Source organism: Coregonus clupeaformis, chromosome 31 (genome assembly GCF_020615455.1).
Source record: "Coregonus clupeaformis isolate EN_2021a chromosome 31, ASM2061545v1, whole genome shotgun sequence".
Taxonomy (NCBI): Eukaryota; Metazoa; Chordata; class Actinopteri; order Salmoniformes; family Salmonidae; genus Coregonus; species Coregonus clupeaformis.
In genome coordinates, this window is record NC_059222.1 from 36003877 (window position 1) to 36025535 (window position 21659).

Here is a 21659-nt window from a genome sequence, read left to right on the forward strand (position 1 = left end):
CAAATTGCCATCGATAAAAGCATTGTGTTTGTTGTCCGTAGGAACATAACCCCACAGCCACCATGGGGCACTCTGTTCACGTTGACATCAGCAAACCGCTCGCCCACACAATGCCATAAACGCCATACACGTGGTCTGCGGATGTGAGGCCAGTTGGACATACTGCCAAATTCTCTAAAATGAAGTTGGAGGCAGCTTATGGTAGAGAAATTAACATTAAATTATCTGGCAACAGCTCTGGTGGACATTCCTGCAGTCAGCATGACAATTGCACACTCCCTCAAAACTTGAGACATCTGTGGCATTGTGTTGTGTGACAAAACTGCACATCTTAGAGTGGCCTTTTATTGTCCCCAGCACAAGGTGCACCTGTGTAATGATCATGCTGTTTAATCAGCTTCTTGATATGCCACACTTGTCAGGTGGATGGATTATCTTGGCAAAGGAGAAATGCTCACTAACAGGGATGGAAACAAATTTGTGCCCAAAATTTGAGAGAAATCAGATATTTGTGTGTATTGAAAATTCCTGGGATCTTTTTTTTCAACTCATGAAACATGGGACCAATACTTTACATGTGTTTATATTTTTGTTCAGTGTAGTTCTAAAATCCAAGATGGAAAAATGAATCCTGAAAAAAACGATTTGAACCATTTTCGGGTTTTATGGCTCCGTAAGCCACGCCCCAGTGGGCAGAGCTAGGCATTTTGGACTGGAACGTGTTTTAATACAAAACAAAAGCCTCTCATTATACAATGGGTCAGCCTTGGTTCCGTGTAGCCTAGTTATGCTAACATAATGTGAGACCAATGTATTGCAGTAAATGTCGTCTTTGACTTAATAAGTAAAATATATTTGAGTTGTTAACAGGGAAACAACAATGAAGGTAAAGGGGATACCTCGGGAGTTGAACAACTGAATACATTCAACCTAAATGTGTCTGCTGCATTTAACCCAACCCCCCTGGGACCCAGACAGTTAGCAATAGAACATACCAGAGGGGGGCATCATTTTTTTGTTGTTACCTGGTAAATAACTTCTTGTTACCTGGTAAATAACCAACAACCATGGATAACCACAAGGAGTATAAGGTGAGGAAAGAGTCCATGTCAGCCAGGCCCATCTTTTTAATGAAACACCATTTATTTATCTCGTTGAGTAAAATAAGTAGTTTTGTTCCGGTCACAAGATAATCCAGTAAATTGCACTGACCCCACTACACACAGGGTTATCTACAGAGAGGTGTAGTGGTGTATAGTACTGACCCCACTACACACAGGGTTATCTACAGAGAGGTGTAGTGGTGTATAGTACTGACCCCTTTAAAAAAAACTCTAAAATGCTATTTGGACAACAGCAGAAACAACTAAAAATGACCCCAGCCATTATCACATTGGTTGCTGTGGCTTCATTCACCTCAGTCCATCTACAAACACATAGCCTATTAGCTGTACAATTAGCCTCTACACATTAACTCACGTTAACTCAGCACCGGGATTAAAAACTATGAATTAATACAGAGGGATCTGTTGGCAGAAAACATTTTATATTAACAAAAAGAAAACAGTATTCTTTACAAAACAATTATTTTGTAGTTTTACAGCTAATTTCCTGCAATTCTACACATTTTGCCATGGGATGGGGAGACATTTGTGTAGTTTAAAGCACATTTCCTGAAATTCTACACATGCTGCCATGAATTATGCAATGTTAATATGATATCTGAGTGAAAGTGACTACAAAATCAAATGGGCCCCCTAGTGGTCAGGGCCCCTTGGCACGTGCCCTGCGTGCCCGGTCAGCAAGTCGGCCATGATGTTAACAAGTTTAGATTAGACTAACTAAACTAATTTCCCAATCAAAACATTTTTTTACTGACATGCTAATTGAGTGACTGTCAGTGAGTGACTTAAGAGGAGAACTGCTGATGAACAACTAAGTTTCTAAATGTCACCTTATGTTTACTGCTATTCTCTCAACAGTAAGTTGAGACCCCACTGAGTTTTTTTATTAGGAAAAATGACAGAAGTATGAGTATAGTTGACTCATGTTTCTCTCTGTGTGTCTCAGACACACACACAACCTCATTGGGATGACTTCACTGTCAGAAACACCTCTGATTGGCAGATCTGTACACCAGTGCTTTTGGCATCACCAGCTGATCCAATAGAGAAGTATGGGTAGAGCGTCTCAGTGAATGTGTCTTTATAAGTGTAGATGAGTGTCATGTCTTTGGAGTCGTAGAAGGACACCTCCCCCCGGTCGTAGTCCAGCTGCACTCTGATCCTCTGGGGTATCCTCTTCAGGAGGAGGGTCTCTCCCATTACATTACTATACTCACCACTCCTCTGCACTATACCCCAGATTCCATACTCTGGTGATGCATTCTGCTCCCCTTTCTTGTCAACTGACTCTTTAGCCACGCCCAGGTTCCAGATAGGATGGTCCCCCACCTCCACCTCCCAGCTGTGTTTACCTGAGCTGAACCCCTTAGAGCCCAGAATAGATGAGTACATTGTGAATCTCTCTGGGTTGTCAGGGAGCTGCTGCTTTGGGCCAGTCTGACTCACACTGGTCAGATCATCAGACAGAGAGAGCCAGGGGGCTGCAGTGTTGGGGTCCAGAATCACAGGAGCTTCAGAACAAAGGCAGAGATATTCCACACATTATACAATGTATTCTTTTTTCATATACACTAGGAATACTACTTAAAATAGCCTACTTAATTCAAATCTATCTTACATTATTCTCAATCATGTCCTCTCCTATCCAGTACTCACTGTGTTTGACGATCCCCTGAATATTCTCCCAGACTCTGAAATTCAGGTTGCCCAGGTGTTTGGCCACGTCTTTCAGTGAACCTGACACCAGCTGTGGATCCGTCATTGTGCACTGGGCTCTGGAATAACATTCAGGAGTCAGCACTTCTGTGGGGTTGGGTTCACAACCACAGAGAAGTGAGAGATGAGAAGCAGATCACTTACCTTTCCTTCATGGTCTTGAAGTTCTGGAAATTAGAGTATATAGTCATCAATATCATTGATTAATCTATAGGTCTTTGAGTTCATTTATAATCTATGTCTGAGAGAGAGCAGTCCTTACCTGCAGGAATGAGATATCTTCATCTTTCAGCTCCCCCTCTATGGCTCTGATTGTGTCTGAAAGGGATGATATCTCTCTGTTCATCTGCTCAATCTTCTCCTTCATCTTCTGACTCTTCTGCTTCTCTTCCTCTTTCAGAGCAGCTATCCTGGCCTCCTCTTCCTCTCGTAGAAACTGGTGAAGTTTCTCAAACTCCTTCTTAATCTGCTTATCAGTGTGCTGGGCCTGGCTCTGGAGAAAGTGAGAAGAATATCTCATTTTATAATTATTATCAGAATTAAATCCTACATGTATGATACAATTGAAACAATATATGCTGTACTATTGCAACTTAGCATGGTTTATACTAACCTTAATGTGCCCTGCTGTTTGATCACAGGTTTGTTTAACTTCATTAAAGACCTTCAGCTTCTCCTGTAAGGGCTTCAGGTCAGTCTGGAGTTCCTCCTGGAATGAGACAGAACCTCACTGAGGAGACAACCTCTGGACTCACTTTATAGGAGAGAGCATGTCTGTACAACACATCTCTATCACTGCAGATACCTTTTATCTTTGTTTTAAGATTCAATGTCAGAGATACCTATGTTTTCACTCAGGATCTCTAAGACTATTTAGAATTTATCAGAAAATGAAATTCACAATCAGTCACACAATGTGCAAAAAATCTATCTATTATCTGAATTAGGCAGACTCATAAAGAAAACATTGATAAATCCATGTTTCATAGTTTTATTGAGTATTGATCTATCACATATTTTCTCTCAGAATCTTTCTCCTACCTTGTGATCCTGTACAGCCTCATCTACAGGGATGCAGTCATGAGCTTTATGTTTCTTTGAGACCTGACACACCAAACAGATGGGCTCTTTATCCTCCAGACAGAACAGCCTGAGTTTATCACTGTGTAGACTGCAGAGCACCTTGGACCCTTTGGTTGGACATATCGGATCTGTCTGTCTCCTTTCCCGTAAGGAAAAGAGAGGTTTGAATGGGGATGATCATTAGAGGATCTTCTCCTGCAAACTGGACATTCCTGAGATTCCTTGTCTTTCCAGTATTCCTTTAGACAGGCTTGGCAGAAGCAGTGGCTGCATGACAACATGACAGGATCCTTAAAGATGTCAAGGCACACCGTACAGGAGAAATTCTCCTCTGGGAGAGACGAACTAGAAGCCATTTTCTCACGCTGTGTCACTCGGTTTTGTCTAGAAGGGATACAGCTTTGTCAAAATTGACTTTTCAAAGCAGGTTTAGGATAACTTACGCAGCAGGTTAGGAAAATTAACATAGCAGGTTAGGTTAATTAGGTTAAGGTTAGGAAAAGGGTTAGTGTTAGCTAAAATGCAAAACAATTATTACTTTTGATTTTAATTTGACAAAAGCTGTATCCCATCTAGAGATGACAGTGTCACTCCCTGTCCTGGAATATCTGAAAGTTACTTTCACTCCTAACAAGTTCAGTCTTAAAGAGGAAACTTCATTCAAAACAAGTCAAGCTGCATGTAAAGGTCACAGTTTTGATGATATTACCTTGTATTGGTTGGTTTAACACCCTGATATTTCAGAACAATCTAAATAAAATCCCAGAGTTCCGTTGTGTCAGACAGACATGAGTCCTGGAGAGTTGTTAAAGTTATAGCACTGAGATGCACTTTAGTCATCAGGTGACTCGGGGGTGGAGTTTACTGGAAACCTGGGCCAGATTTCAATAGTCTCTGGTCCTGTTTGAAAACGTAACATATACCCCACCTTTGTGAATACATGCACCCATTTACAAACAGGGCCAATGACAGTGGATTTGCACACTGTGCACTTCTTCCCTGTATGTTTTATTCTCTCTGTAAAACATTATTATTGACCTGCACAGCACAGCTTTACCCATCACAAAATTACAAAAACTGACTTTACATTTGTAGACCATGGCATAACATAGCAGGTCCTCTGTAGCTCAGCTGGTAGCGCACAGCGCTTGTAACGCCAGGGTAGTGGGTTCGATCCCCGGGACCACCCATACACAAAAATGTATGCACGCATGACTGTAAGTTGCTTTGGATAAAAGCGTCTGCTAAATGGCATATTATTTATTTATTATAATATGAAAAAGGTATGACAAAGTACAAAAAAGGTATGAAAAGGTATGCACTCACTACTGTAAGTCACTCTGGATAAGAGCGTCTGCTAAATTACTAAAATGTAAAATTTAACATGAACCATTTAAAATGACTTTCAAGTCTACTTTTATTTAAAAATAGACACATTTAAACAGCACTACAATTTGAAATACTTTGTCCCTTGATGGCATAAAATATGAGCTCTCTACAAGTCAGTCAGTTTTTACAAACAATAACGCCTGACAAAACTTGTTGCAGCAAACTATCCCTTTAATATACGAGGAATGTAGTGTTGGTTTCTCATTCGTTCATATCTGGGAGAACCAGTACAAAAAAACACAAAGTCACAAGAATGACAGTTCTACTTCATCCATCAACAGAATAATGATCCTGTACAAAACCTTGTTTAGACCTATCTGCTGCCTTTGATACTGTGAACCATCAGATCCTCCTCTCCACCCTCTCCAAGTTGGGCATCTCCGGCGCGGCTCACTCTTGGATTGCGTCCTACCTGACAGGTCGCTCCTACCAGGTGGCGTGGCGAGAATCTGTCTCCACACCACGTGCTCTCACCACTGGTGTCCCTCAGGGCTCAGTTCTAGGCCCTCTCCTATTCTCGCTATACACCAAGTCACTTGGCTCTGTCATATCCTCACATGGCCTCTCCTATCATTGCTACGCAGACGACACACAATTAATCTTCTCCTTTCCCCCTTCTGATAACCAGGTGGCGAATCGCATCTCTGCATGTCTGGCAGACATATCAGTGTGGATGACGGATCACCACCTCAAGCTGAACCTCGGCAAGACGGAGCTACTCTTCCTCCCGGGGAAGGACTGCCCGTTCCATGATCTTGCCATCACAGTTGACAACTCCATTGTGTCCTCCTCCCAGAGAGCAAAGAGCCTTGGCGTAACCCTGGACAACACCCTGTCGTTCTCCGCTTACATCAAGGCGGTGACCCGATCCTGTAGGTTCATGCTCTACAACATTCGCAGAGAATGACCCTGCCTTACACAGGAAGCGGCACAGGTCCTAATCCAGGCACTTGTCATCTCCCGTCTGGATTACTGCAACTCGCTGTTGGCTGGGCTCCCTGCCTGTGCCATTAAACCCCTACAACTCATCCAGAATGCCGCAGCCCGCCTGGTGTTCAACCTTCCCAATTTCTCTCACTCCTCCGCACACTCCACTGGCTTCCAGTTGAAGCTCGCATCTGCTACAAGACCATGGTGCTTGCCTACGGAGCTGTGAGGGGAACGACACCTCCGTACGTTCAGGCTCTGATCAGTCCCTACACCCAAACGAGGGCATTGCGTTCATCCACCTCTGGCCTGCTGGCCCGCCTACCTCTGCAGAAGCACAGTTCCCGCTCAGCCCAGTCAAAACTGTTCGCTGCTCTGGCACCCCAATGGTGGAACAAGCTCCCTCATGACGCCAGAACAGTGGAGTCACTCACCACCTTCCGGAGACACTTGAAACCCCACCTCTTTAAGGAATACCTGGGATAGGATAAAGTAATCCTTCTACCCCCCCTTACCCCACCCCAAAGAAAAAAATATATAATAATAATAAAACATTAAAAAATATATATATATATTGTAAAGTGGTTGTCCCACTGGCTATCATAAGGTGAATGCACCAATTTGTAAGTCGCTCTGGATTAGAATGTAAATGTAAATAGTATGCAGATAAAGTATGTAGCACGCTAGTACGGATATTTGGAGACGAACAATGTAAAGGCCTGTGCCCCGCCCCAGTAGCTGTCTATCCCAATACTACACTAAAATCAGCCTTTTCAGTGCTTTCACACACACACACACACACACACACACACACACACACACACACACACACACACACACACACACACACACACACAGCTATTCTAGAAGCTGAGATAGAACAATCTATTTCCCCTCCCCTTCTCCTCCGCTCCTCTCCTCCACTCCTCTGCTCCTGCTCTGTTCCTCTCCCCTTCACCTCCTCTCCTCTCCTCTCCTCCACTCCTCTCCTCTCCTCTGCTCCTCTCCACTGATTTACAGATCAAAATCTTAAAAGCACATCCAAAAAGGGAGAAAACTCTCTCTCTTCATCCTTCCAAGCTCTCCTTCTTCTTACAAGATGTCTAGCATATCTTCTAGCAGGCAGGACACACTTAAGGAGCAGATTTGATTAATTTGATTTAATAATTAGGGGAGAGAGAGAGAGAGAGAGAGAGAGAGAGAGAGAGAGAGAGAGAGAGAGAGAGAGAGAGAGAGAGAGAGAGAGAGAGAGAGAGAGAGAGAGAGAGAGAGAGAGAGAGAGAGAGAGAGAGAGAGAGAGAGAGAGAAAGAAAGAACAGCGCCGGAAGAAGATGGCTGCCGTTTTACAGCCCTCTAACCAATTGTACTATTATGTGTGTTTTTCCGCGTTATTTGTAATTTATTTTGTACATAATGTTTCTGCCATCGTCTCTTATAACCAAAGAGAGCTTCTGGATATCAGGACAGCGATTACTCACCTCGCATTGGACGAATACTTTTTCTTCAACGAGGCGTTCGCGAAGGATATTCTACAGACACCCAACAAGGCCCAGATCCCCGTCATTCGCGTGAGGAAGAGACGGAGATATCGTGGACGCAGATCCGGGTGCCTTGTAAGGATCCGACGGCGAGCGAGTAAACTGCCTCTCCCATCAATCCTATTAGCCAACGTTCAATCTTTTGAGAATAAAATTGACGATTTAAGATTACGGTTATCCTACCAACGGGACATTAAAAACTGTAATATCTTATGTTTCACGGAGTCGTGGCTGAACGACAACAATGACAACATTCAGCTAGCAGGCTATACGCTACATCGGCAGGACAGAACGTCTGACTCTGGTAAGACAAGGGGCGGCGGTCTGTGTATATTTGTAAACAACAGCTGGTGCACAAAATCAAATACTAAGGAAGTCTCGAGGTTTTGCTCGCCTGAGGTAGAGTATCTTATGATAAGCTGTAGACCACACTATTTACCAAAAGAGTTTTCATCTATATTTTTCATAGCTGTCTATTTACCACCACAAACCAATGCTGGCATTAAGATTGCACTGAATGAGTTGTACAAGGCCATTAATCAACAGGAAAACGCTCATCCAGATGCAGCGCTCCTAGTAGCCGGGGACTTTAATGCAGGGAAACTTAAATCCGTTCTACCTAATTTCTACCAGCATGTTAAATGTGCAACCAGAGGGGAAAAAACTCTAGACCACCTTTACTCCACACACAGAGACGCATACAAAGCTCTCCCTCGCCCTCCATTTGGCAAATCTGACCATAACTCTATCCTCCTGATTCCTGCTTATAAGCAAAAACTGAAGCAGGAAGCACCAGTGATTCGGTTAATAAAAAAAGTGGTCAGATGACGCAGATGCTAAGCTACAGGACTGTTTTGCTAGCACAGACTGGAACATGTTCCGGGATTCTTCAGACAGCATTGAGGAGTACACCACATCAGTCACTGGCTTCATCAATAAGTGCATCGATGATGTCGTCCCCACAGTGACCGTACGTACATACCCCAACCAGAAGCCATGGATTACAGGAAACATCCGCACTGAGCTAAAGGGTAGAGCTGCCGCTTTCAAGGAACGGGACTCTAACCCGGACGCTTATAAGAAATCCCGCTATGACCTCCGACGAACCATCAAACAGGCAAAGAGTCAATACAGGTCTAAGATTGAATCATACTACACTGGCTCTGACGCTCGTCGGATGTGGCAGGGCTTGAAAACTATTACAGACTACAAAGGGAAGAACAGCCGCAAGCTGCCCAGTGACACAAGCCTACCAGACGAGCTAAACCACTTCTATGCTCGCTTCGAGGCAAGCAACACTGAAGCATGCACGAGAGCACCAGCTGTTCCGGACGACTATGTGATCACGCTCTCCGTAGCCGATGTGAGTAAGACTTTTAAGCAGGTCAACATTCACAAGGCCGCAGGGCCAGACGGATTACCAGGACGTGTACTCCGAGCATGTGCTGACCAACTGGCAAGTGTCTTCACTGACATTTTCAACATGTCCCTGACTGAGTCTGTAATACCAACATGTTTCAAGCAGACCACCATAGTCCCCGTGCCCAAGAACTCTAAGATAACCTGCCTAAATGACTACCGACCCGTAGCACTGACGTCTGTAGCCATGAAGTGCTTTGAAAGACTGGTCATGGCTCACATCAACAGCATAATCCCAGAAACCCTAGACCCACTCCAATTTGCATACCGCCCCAACAGATCCACAGATGATGCAATCTCTATCGCACTCCACACTGCCCTTTCCCACCTGGACAAGAGGAACACCTACGTGAGAATGCTATTCATTGACTACAGCTCAGCATTCAACACCATAGTGCCCTCTAAGCTCATCACTAAGCTAAGGATCCTGGGACTAAACACCTCCCTCTGCAACTGGATCCTGGACTTCCTGACGGGCCGCCCCAGGTGGTAAGGGTAGGTAACAACACATCTGCCACACTGATCCTCAACACGGGGGCCCCTCAGGGGTGCGTGCTCAGTCCCCTCCTGTACTCTCTGTTCACCCATGACTGCATGGCCAGGCACGACTCCAACACCATCATTAAGTTTGCCGACGACACAACAGTGGTAGGCCTGATCACCCGACAACGATGAGACAGCCTATAGGGAGGAGGTCAGAGATCTGGCCGTGTGGTGCCAGGACAACAACCTCTCCCTCAACGTGACCAAGACAAAGGAGATGATTGTGGACTACAGGAAAAAAAAAGAGGACTGAGCACGCCCCCCATTCTCATCGACGGGGCTGTAGTGGAACAGGTTGAGAGCTTCAAGTTCCTTGGTGTCCACATCACCAACGAACTATCATGGTCCAAACACACCAAGACAGTCGTGAAGAGGGCACGACAAAGCCTATTCCCCCTCAGGAGACTAAAAAGATTTGGCATGGGTCCTCAGATCCTCAAAAAATTCTACAGCTGCACCATCGAGAGCATCCTGACTGGTTGCATCACCGCCTGGTATGGCAACTACTTGTTCTCTGACCGCAAGGCACTACAGAGGGTAGTGCGTACGGCCCAGTACATCACTGGGGCAAAGCTCCCTGCCATCCAGGACCTCTATACCAGGCGGTGTCAGAGGAAGGCCCTCAAAATTGTCAAAGACTCCAGCCACCCTAGTCATAGACTGTTCTCTCTGCTACCGCACGGCAAGCGGTACCGGAGTGCCAAGTCTAGGTCCAAAAGACTTCTCAACAGCTTCTACCCCCAAGCCATAAGACTCCTGAACAGCTAATCATGGCTACCCGGACTATTTGCACTGCCCCCCCCACCCCATCCTTTTTACGCTGCTGCTACTCTGTTAAGTATTTATGCATAGTCACTTTAACTCTACCCAATGTACATATTACCTCAACTACCTCAACTAGCCGGTGCCCCCGCACATTGAATATGCAACGGTACCCCCTGTATATATAGCCTCCCTACTGTCACTTTATTTTACTGTATATATAGCCTCCCTACTGTCACTTTATGTCACTTTATTTTACTTCTGCTCTTTTTTTCTCAACACTTTTTTGTTGTTGTTTTATTCTTACTTTTTTTGTTTAAAATAAATGCACTGTTGGTTAAGGGCTGTAAGTAAGCATTTCACTGTAATGTCTGCACCTGTTGTATTCGGCGCATGTGACCAATAAAATTTGATTTGATTTGATTTTGATTTGAGAGAGAGAGAGAGAGAGAGAGAGAGAGAGAGAGAGAGAGAGAGAGAGAGAGAGAGAGAGAGAGAGAGAGAGAGAGAGAGAGAGAGAGAGAGAGAGAAAGAGAGAGAAAGAGAGAGAGAGCGAGAGAGGGAGAGAGGGAGAGAGGGAGAGAGGGAGAGAGAGAGAAAGAGAGAGAGCGAGAGAGCGAGAGAGAGAGAGAGAGAGAGAGAGAGAGAGAGAGAGAGAGAGAGAGAGAGAGAGAGAGAGAGAGAGAGAGAGGGGATCCAGTATGAAGAATACCCAGTGTACCCAAACCTCCAGAATGTAGGCTAACATCTCGTCCAGAGGGAGTTGAATTAACAATTGATTATTTTGCGATCCAGAAGATGCAAGTATGCAGTTAAATTCAGCTTGAATACACAAATGCAATAACACCTCATCAATTACACATTTACTGATTGAATCATCTCAAAGAAACATTTAGTCATATTAGTCAGGACATACAGTCATAAGGTCAAATGTTAGCTGTATTAACCTAAACTTAATCACTTGAGCATTTCATACATTTCATTCATTGTCTAGCCACATTTTACTGTGAGCATGTATAAACACACACACAAACACACACACACACACAATACCAGCTGTAGAAATAATGGACATGTGAACGGCATGCATCTGCTCCTGCTCTTTCCAGTCCCTCATGCCTATTTATACATGACTGGAATGTCATTGCGCTCACTCACGCACACACACACACACACACACACACACACACACACACACACACACACACACACACACACACACACACACACACACACTCACACACACAGAGAGAGAGAGGTATGGTATAGCACAGAAGTAGATACTCACATTCTCTCTGTGTTGCGGGGTATATTCCGGGGCATGGTTTTGATGCCCAGCCCATGGCAGTCAACCGTGGTGCCACTACAGCTACACAGGGCAGGGCATGCGCTGGTATAGCCTGTCACCAGGGCACAGAGAACCAGCACACACACCCAGTATCCAGGCAACCTCCCCACGCCTGCCCCAGAACAAGCTCCTCTCCTGGGCATGATCTCCACCACTGCAGCCTCCTGCTTCTCTAAACCTGGCTCCAAAAAAAACTTTTTTTCTCCTTCTTTCTTTCTCCCTCTTTCTCCTTCTCTCTTCAAAACCCCAAAGTCCTACTACACAGTGCAACTTTTCTACAGTCAGTGTGTAGGCTCTTGTAGAATGAGAAAGAAATCTGACTGTTCCAACATAAAATTGGGCTAGAAATAAGTCCTCAGTTGGTAACAAAGCAGATGAGATGTTTTAAATGTGCTGCAGTCTCATTCTTCTTCTCCTGTTGGTGTTTTCTGAAAGGCTTGATTTTCTTCTCTTTTTCTCTCTTCCTTTCCTTGCAAAGTGAACTATCCACTTCTCTCTTATCTTTGTTGAGTTGTTCTGTTCTGCACTCGTTGGCTCACGTCTCTCTCCGTCCCGCTCTACTCTGCTTGTCTGATGAGGGGGGATGGGGAAATAGCAGAATGAAAACAAGTCTCTCTCTCTCTTTCTCTCTCCTACACACACAGCAGTCATCCATCACTAGGATCTACTAATAGCAGACCCCTGACTCCACCCCTCCCCCTCCTCTCCTCCCTCCCTCCTCACACAACACCTCCCTTCAGAACCATGCCTGAACTCTCTCATTCTCTCTCTCTCACACTATCTCTCAATCTCTCTCATTCTGTCTTCTAGTCCCTCATTTTCTCTCTTATTCTCACAACTCTCTCTCATCCTTTATTCTGTTTCATTCTCTCCATCCTGTCTATTCTCTCTCTCCCAGGCTTGCCTCCAGGCAGCCCCTATAGAGCAGAGAGCAGTAACCTGGGTGACACTGTTCAACTTCTGTCCCCAGTGTGTCCCCAGCATCACAAAGAACTGTGTGTGTGTGTGTGTGTGTGTGTGTGTGTGTGTGTGTGTGTGTGTTTACGTGTGTGTGTGTGTGTGTGTAAATACAAACAGCATTTACATTTATGACATCACTTAACAAGGACTTGGACATTAGTGGACTGTTGAAGTCCTTAGCGGTGGCTAAGAGGAGGTTAGTTTCCAACCTCTCTCCACACAATGAAACAAACACTTCTGGTTTAAATACACCACCGGCTTGGCTCAATTTGGCCTGGCTCTGCACAGCTCACTGTGTCTAACCCTCCATTTCATCTCTTCCTGCCTGAGCTGTGGTGGAACCATCCTTCCCAGGCCTAGCCAGCCAGAAACCACACATCGTAGAAAGAGAGAGAGCTCCATCTGGCCCAGCAAAAGTGTCAGTGGTGTCCTGATTACAAGGTAGAGGGTGGTGTTTAGGGAGTAATGAGGGAGTCTCTCTCTGTCCTTCTCTCTGCTCCCTCCGCTCTCTCACAGAGCTGTGAATGGAATGCACACAGATACACAACACACACCTCTGTTTGTCTCAGACGTCAGAAGGGATGACACCAATTTGCACTTAAGAGGAGAATTGTCAAACAGCAGACAGAACCACAACTCATATAGGAAATAAAAGAAGCAAAATGGAAGTCTCAGGAACATTTGTCTAACTTTATTTTCTGTTGTAATTGTGTAGTAATTTAGTAGTAACTACAGCTCACCAAGAGAGAACATAGAAGAGTGGTGTGAAGTTTTATTTTGAATCATTCTAAAATAACAGTATGTATACCTGGGGGGTTGTGTATGGATAATGCATGGTTGAATGGGTCTAACCTAGAATGTCTACAGTTAAGAACAAACTGTGTCTGGAGAACCCATTCTAAATAAAACCCATGAGTTTGACGTGGTAACTATGTACAGTAGTGAACATTGGTATGTCCATCACGGTCGCTGCTGTCCTGTTGTGCATTTACAGGACCTGAGAGAGAGAAAGCAGGAACCTGCTATACTTACAATACACAATACAACACAGATGTCCTAAAGTAGGAACCACCCGTGGTCAGATGAAGCAGATGCTAAGCTACAGGTCTGTTTTGCTAGCACAGACTGGAATACTTTCCGGGATTCTTCCGATGGCATTGAGGAGTATACCACATCAGTCACTGGTTTCATCAGTAAGTGCATCGATGACATCATCACCACAGTGACTGTTCGTACATACTCCAACCAGAAGCCATGGATTACAAGCAACATCCACACTGAGCTAAAGGGTAGAGATGCCGCTTTCAAGGAGCGGGACTCTAACCCGGAAGCTTATAAGAAATCCCGCTATAACCTCTGATGAACCGTCAAACAGGCAAAGCGGCAATACAGGACTAAGACCGAATCATACTACACCGGCTCCGACACTTATCAGATGTGGCAGGGCTTGCAAACTATTACAGACTACAAAGGGAAGCACAGCAGCGAGCTGCCCAGTGACACAAGCCTACCAGACGAGATAAATTACTTCTTTGCTCGCTTCGAGGCAAGTAACACTGAAACATGCATGAGAGCATCACCTGTTCCGGACGACTGTGTGATTACACTCTCCGTAGCCGATGTGAGTTTGACCTTTAAACAGGTCAACATTGACAATGCCGCAGGGCCAGACATATTACCAGGACGTGTACTCTGAGCATGCACTGACCAACAGGCAAGTGTCTTCACTGACATTTTCAACCTCTCCCTGTCTGAGTCTGTAATACCAACATGTTTCAAGCAGACCACCATAGTCCCTGTGCCCAAGAACGCTAAGGTAACCTGCCTAAATGACTACCGACCCGTATTACTCACGTCTGTAGCCATGAAGTGCTTTGAAAGGCTGGTCATGGCTCACATCAACACCATTATCCCAGAAACCCAAGACCCATTCCAATTTGCATACCTCCCCAACAGATCCACAGATGATGCAATCTCTATTGCGCTCCACACTGCCCTTTCACACCTGGACAAAAGGAACAGCTATGTGAGAATGCTATTCATTGACTACAGCTCAGCATTCAACACCATAGAGCCCTCAAAGCTCATCACTAATCTAAGGACCCTGATTTTTGATTAGATTTTATACTTACTTATCATACCAAATATGTAACAACACAGACACCATAATGACTCACACATTCCTCTCCTCTGCATTGTGGATGACTTCTCATCTTTCTTTCATCCCCCTCTCCTTACTCACAGGGCTACCAGGAGAAAAGTCAACTGGAGACACAAATAGTCACATTCCAGGAACAAAAGTCTAAATTAAACTGAAAGGGAATGATTTGAGTCACTTCATGTTCACACTTTCATAAACTGCCAGGGACAAGATTAACACACTTATTGAGATGTATATTCACTTTTTCTCAACATCTCACTGTTATATTAAAGTACAGACAGTGTTCTAAATATTATATACATGTTTCCAAGCTGAGAAATCTATTTAAGAAAAGATTTAACGCTAAACATCCAGTGGTTTTCAGGGCATCTTTACAAAAGGCTGAGCGTTTGCATCTAAAGTCCTCCATCTTGTGGTAAAAAATTAAACTGCACTCAGTCACTACAGACCAGTCACTAGTTCTAGAAGTTTATCATACAAAACTAAATTCACTAAATACCTATAAATAAATGAAATACTTAAACATGTACATAAAAAATTACACACAAAAATGTATGCACGCATGAATGTAAGTCGCTTTGGATAAAAGCGTCTGCTAAATGGCATATTATTATATTATATTATTATTATTATTATTATTATTATTATTATTATTAAAAATTACCTGGCCATGTTGTAATATCTTCAATCACGGTCAACCTTCAGCATGACATTGTCTCAGTTTAAAAGATGGCCTCTGTTGATGATCAATATTTCACACAACCAATAACAACAACAGGAAATAAAGATGTTTCTTTGATTATCTTGTAACGTCAGTTTGTTGCATAGCTTCACATTAGCACCAATAATGACAGACATTCTGTTGTACATGGTGCCCTCCCAGACCCAGTAGCATGTAACACATTCACATATAACAGTTTGACACAGAGCTCTGAAGCTCAATAGCCAGAGCAGTATCATGGCATCGTTTCACGTTGTAATGCTGCTGACACTGTAAGGAACATATACAGGCAAATGTTGAAACTAGAAAAGGAAATCCTGACACGGATTCAAGTTATTCATATTTCCACAACAGTCCAAAATTAATGTTAGTAGAAGATTTGTGTGAAGATATGGTTGAATCTAGTCAGGAATCAGAGGTCAATATCTTTGAATTTGAAAATAGGTAGAAACAGAATACCAATGCAGATAGGCCTATACATGTAACAAAACTAGAAGAAATTACATTAATATTGTAGCACAGACTGCATACCAAAACATTTGTTTGTAACAGTATCAAAACAAAGAACATAGAACATGTATATTCCATAAAATATTGCGTAAAACATAACTGGATAAAATTAACAGAATAAAAACACCTGATCATTAAGACACATAGTGGTTGTACTCTCTGAGACAGTAAAAAAAACAAAGAAAAGTCTTAAAATGAAAAAGGTAGTTTAAATAGAGAGAAAATCACAGTGTTGGAGATAAAGACTTTGGCTAAAAAACTCCCAAAAAATAAACGGTGAATTCACATCAGTTGTAATAACACTACACCATTAGCTAGTCCTAGACCTTTGACCTCTCACATCTAGGGCCAAGAGGTTTTCCTTAACAAGTGACCCGACCATCTAGGGCCCAGAGGATTTCCTGACCAGGAACAACCCTAGTCATTGCCCAACATTCCATGTTCCAAGACTTCCCTCATCTCTCCCTCCATCTTTCCTTCACACTCATCCCAGTCTCTCTCCTCAGTCTCAACACATTAGAACAGCAACATTGATGATGCTACTGCCTCCACAGCTACACCAACTGGAATACATTAGACTATCTCAATGAGACCTACAGGCTTAAATAAAGATTAAATAAAAGATATTGAATCACACCTCAACTTTACTACTTTACTAACAGAATTTTAAGGCCCTCAAAACACTTTGCTTAAATTACAAAGTCTAGAGTCAATCTGAATTAGTTGTCTGTTTTAATTAAGTGAGAGGGGAATGTTCTGTGGGTGAGCTGACTGCCAGATGACGAATCCTGAGAGAGAGAGAGAGAGAGAGAGAGAGAGAAAGAGAACGAAAGAAAGACGGTGAGAACAACCCTGTGTATTTTAGAGTTATGTCTGTTCTACTTAACCTTTGAGCTAAACCCATCCGACGGCATCACTCAAATAAACCCCATTGGGGAGAGCTGAGGCAGGGAGTTCTGGCACTCCATCCATACCCCACTTCAGTAGTCATGGATTAAATAGGTCACCATGGCTGTGGGTTGGAGCCCTTCATATGTCACTCTGGATGGATAAAAGTGTCTGCTAAATGACCATATTATGAACATATACTATAATTATTATCATATTAGTAATGGGGAGGACGACGCCGTCACCCATTGGTTTATATTTGTGAATCATGAGGCCCACCATTCTAAAGGACAGTTTCATTTGTTTGGTTTGAAGCTGAGACAAAGTAACACTTCACTATACCACCCCTATTACTAACACACACACACACACACACACACACACACACACACACACACACACACACACACAGGGTTATCTATAGAGAAGTGTAGTGGTGTATAGTACTGACCCCACTAAAGCTGATGTTCTCTTTCTCCTGCCTGTCCAATCTGTTTCTGGGTCCTGGAGTCACCAGACTACTGCTGCTGCTGCCCTATCAGTTGACCTACACATGTTGTTTGTGCAGTTCTACAGATAATTTCCTGTAATTTTACACATTTTGCCATGACATATGTCACATTAATAATGATATCTGAGTGATAGTGACTAACAAAATCAATGGGGGCCTCATGGAGGTCAGGGCAGGCAGGGGGTTCATTGATTTGTTTAAGGTCATTTACTGCATCTTTATACAATTTAAAAACTCTAAAATGCTATTTGGACAACAGCAAAAACAGCTAAAAATGACCCCAGCCATTATTTTTTACATTTTAGTCATTTAGTCTCTTATCCAGAGCGACTTACAGTTAGTGAGTGCATATATTTTTTATACTGGCCCCCCGTGTGAAACGAACCCACAACCCTGGCGTTGCAAACGCCATGCTCTACCAACTGAGCTACACGGGGCCTATTATCACATTGGTTGCTGTGACTTCATTCACCTCAGTCCATCTACAAACACATAGCCTATTAGCTGTACAATTAGCTGCTACACATTAACTCACAGTAATTCAGCACTGGGATTAAAAACTATAAATTAATACGTACAGAGGGATCTGTTAACAGAAAAAGGTTTTTATTAACAAAAAGAAAACAGTTTGCTTTACAAAACAATTATTTTGTAGTTTTACAGCTAATTTCCTACAATTCTACACATTTTGCCATGAATTATGCAATGTTAATATGATATCTGAGTGAAAGTGACTACAAATTCAATTGGGGCCCCCTGGAGGTCAGGGCCCCTTGGAACGTGCCCTGTGTAACCGGTCAGCAAGTCGGCCATGATGTCAACAAGTATAGATAGCTGACTAGACTAACTAGACTCATTTACCAATCAACACATTTTTAACTGACACGGGCTAATTGAGTGACTGTCAGCGAGTGACATATAACAGGATGAAAACTGCTGATGCACAACTATAGTAAGTTTCTAAATGTCACCTTGTGTATTCTACTATTCTAACTCTCAACAGTAAGTTGAGATCCCAAAAGTTTTTCATTAGAAAAAATGACAGAGGTCCGGACCTAGGTGTCCTCATATGGTAGTTATGGCCCTGTCCATATTAGTTTATCACTGACAGAGAATTTGTGGAAAAAGGCTGCAAGTTGCTGATGAGGCACATTTAGAAGAAAAAGTATGAGTATAGTTGACTCATGTTTCTCTCTCTCGGTCTCACACACACACACACACACACACACACACACACAGAGAGAGAGAGAGAGAGAGAGACACAGACACACACAACCTCATTGGGATGACTTCACTGTCAGAAACACCTCTGATTGGCAGATCTGTACACCAGTGCTTTTGGCATCACCAGATGATGCAATAGAGAAGTATGGGTAGAGCGTCTCAGTGAATGTGTCTTTATAAGTGTAGATGAGTGTCATGTCTTTGGAGTCGTAGAAGGACACCTCCCCCTGGTCGTAGTCCAGCTGCACTCTGATCCTCTGGGGTATCCTCTTCAGGAGGAGGGTCTCTCCTATTCCATTACTATACTCACCACTGCTCTGCGCTATACCCCAGATTCCATACTTTGGTGATACAGTCAGCTCCCCTTTCTTGTCAACTGACTCTTTAGACACGCCCATAACCCAGTCAGGATGGTCCCCCACCTCCACCTCCCAGCTGTGTTTACCTGAGCTGAACCCCTTAGAGCCCAGAATAGATGAGTACATTGTGAATCTCTCTGGGTTGTCAGGGAGCTGCTGCTCTGGGCCAGTCTGACTCACACTGGTCAGATCATCAGACAGAGAGAGCCAGGGGGATGCAGTGTTGGGGTCCAGAATCACAGGAGCTTCAGAACAAAGGCAGAGATATTCCACACATTATACCATGTATTTTTTTTCATATACACTAAGAATACTACTTAAAATTGTCTACTTAATTAAAATCTATATTACATTATTCTCAATCATGTCCTCTCCTATCCAGTACTCACTGTGTTTGACGATCCCCTGCATCTTCTCCCAGACTCTGAACGTCAGGTTCCCCAGGTGTTTGGCCACGTCTATCAGCGCTCCTGACACCAGTTGTGGATGCGGAATTGTGCACTGTGCTCTGGAATAACATTCAGGAGTCAGCACTTCTGTGGGGTTGGGTTCACAACCACAGAGAAGCGAGAGACGAGAAGCAGATCACTTACCTTTCCTTCATGGTCTTGAAGTTCTGGAAAGTAGAGTATATAGTCATCAATATCATTGATTAATAGATACATCTTTGAGTTAATGTATAATCTATGTTTGAGAGAGAGTAGTCCTTACCTGCAGGAATGAGATATCTTCATCTTTCAGCTCCTCCTCTATGGCTCTGATTGTATCTGAAAGTGATGAAATCTCTCTGTTCATCTGCTCAATCTTCACCTTCATCTTCTGACTCTTCTGCTTCTCTTCCTCTTTCAGAGCAGCTATCCTGGCCTCCTCTTCCTCTCGTAGAAACTGGTGAAGTTTCTCAAACTCCTTCTTAATCTGCTTCTCCGTGTGCTGGGCCTGGCTCTGGAGACATTGAGAAGAATATCTCATTCTATAATTAATATCAGAATAAAAGCCTTCATGTAGGCAGCAATTGAAACAATACATGCTGTACTATTGCAATTTAGCATGGTTTATACTAACCTTAATGTGCCCTGCTGTTTGATCACAGGTTTGTTTAACTTCATTAAAGACCTTCAGCTTCTCCTGTAAGGGCTTCAGGTCAGTCTGGAGTTCCTCCTGGAATGAGACAGAACCTCACTGAGGAGACAACCTCTGGACTCACTTTATAGGAGAGAGCATGTCTGTACAACACATCTCTATCACTGCAGATACTTATTATCCTTGTTTTAAGATTCAATGTCAGAGATACCTATTTTTCACTCAGGATCTCTAAGACTATTTAGATTGTATCAGAAAATGAAATTCACAATCAGTCACACAATGTGCAGAAAATCTATCTATTATCTAAATGAGGCAGACTCATAAAGAAAACATTGATAACTTCACGTTCCATAGTTTTTTAGTATTGATCTATCACCTATTTTCTATCAAAACCTTTCTCCTACCTTGTGATCCTGTACAGCCTCATCTACAGGGATGCAGTCATGAGCTTTATGTTTCTTTGAGACCTGACACACCAAACAGATGGGCTCTTTATCCTCCAGACAGAACAGCCTGAATTTCTCACTGTGTAGACTGCAGAGCACCTTGGACCCTTTAGTTGGACTTATCAGATCCGTCTGTCTCCTTTCCCGTAAGGCCTCACACAGGTTCTTTAGAGAGAGGTTTGGAGGAGGATTATCATTAGACGATATTTTCCTGCAAATTGGACATTCCCGAGATTCCTTGTCTTTCCAGCATTCCTTTAGACAGGCTTGGCAGAAACTGTGGCTGCATGACAACATGACAGGATCCTTAAAGATGTCAAGGCACACCGTGCAGGAGAAATCCTCCTCTGGGAGAGACGAACTGGAAGCCATTTTCTCACGCTGTGTCACTAGATTTTGTCTAGAAGGGATACAGCTTTATCAAAATTGACTTTTCGTAGCAGGTTTAGGATAACCTACGCAGCAGGTTAGGAAAATTAACGTAGCAGGTTAGGATAATTAGCTTAAAGTTAGGAAAAGGGTTAGTGTTAGATAAAATGCAAAACAATTATTACTTTTGAATTTAATTTGACAAAAGCTGTATCCCATCTAGAGATGACAGTGTCACTCCCTGTCCTGGAATATCTGAAAGTTACTTTCACTCCTAACAAGTTCAGTCTTAAAGAGGAAACTTCATTCAAAACAAGTCAAGCTGCATGTAAAGGTCACGGTTTTAATGATATTACCTTGTATTGGTTGGTTTAACACCCTGATATTTCAGAACAATCTAAATAAAATCCCAGTGTTCCGTTGTGTCAGACAGACATGAGTCCTGGAGAGTTGTTAAAGTTACAGCACTGAGATGCACTTTAGTCATCAGGTGACTCGGGGGTGGAGTTTACTGGAAACCTGGGCTTGATTTCAATAGTCTCTGGCCCTGTTTGAATACTTAACATGCACCCCACCCT

General features: G+C 43.3%; 1 protein-coding gene and 1 pseudogene across 2 annotated transcripts; both read right to left on the reverse strand.

Annotated features, from left to right (window-relative positions):
• Nucleotides 1–1099: 1099 nt before the first annotated feature.
• LOC121547093 (E3 ubiquitin-protein ligase TRIM35-like) lies at nucleotides 1100–21646 on the reverse strand. Of its 2 annotated transcripts, XM_045209882.1 has the most exons (8): nucleotides 21438–21646; nucleotides 20671–21112; nucleotides 20246–20341; nucleotides 19895–20125; nucleotides 19777–19799; nucleotides 19573–19691; nucleotides 18877–19428; nucleotides 1100–2083 (listed from the first exon to the last, which is right to left on the reverse strand). In XM_045209882.1, the coding sequence occupies exons 2-7, from the start codon at nucleotides 21082–21084 to the stop codon at nucleotides 18878–18880; spliced, it is 1434 nt and encodes a 477-aa protein (XP_045065817.1). In that variant the 5' UTR covers nucleotides 21085–21112; nucleotides 21438–21646; the 3' UTR covers nucleotides 1100–2083; nucleotide 18877. The 2 variants fall into 2 exon arrangements, with proteins under 2 accessions (XP_045065817.1, XP_041714136.1); XM_041858202.2 differs by lacking the exon at nucleotides 1100–2083 and having other exon boundaries at nucleotides 18186–19428; nucleotides 21438–21645.
• Nucleotides 2077–12423, reverse strand: LOC121547094 (annotated as a pseudogene).
• Nucleotides 21647–21659: the final 13 nt, after the last annotated feature.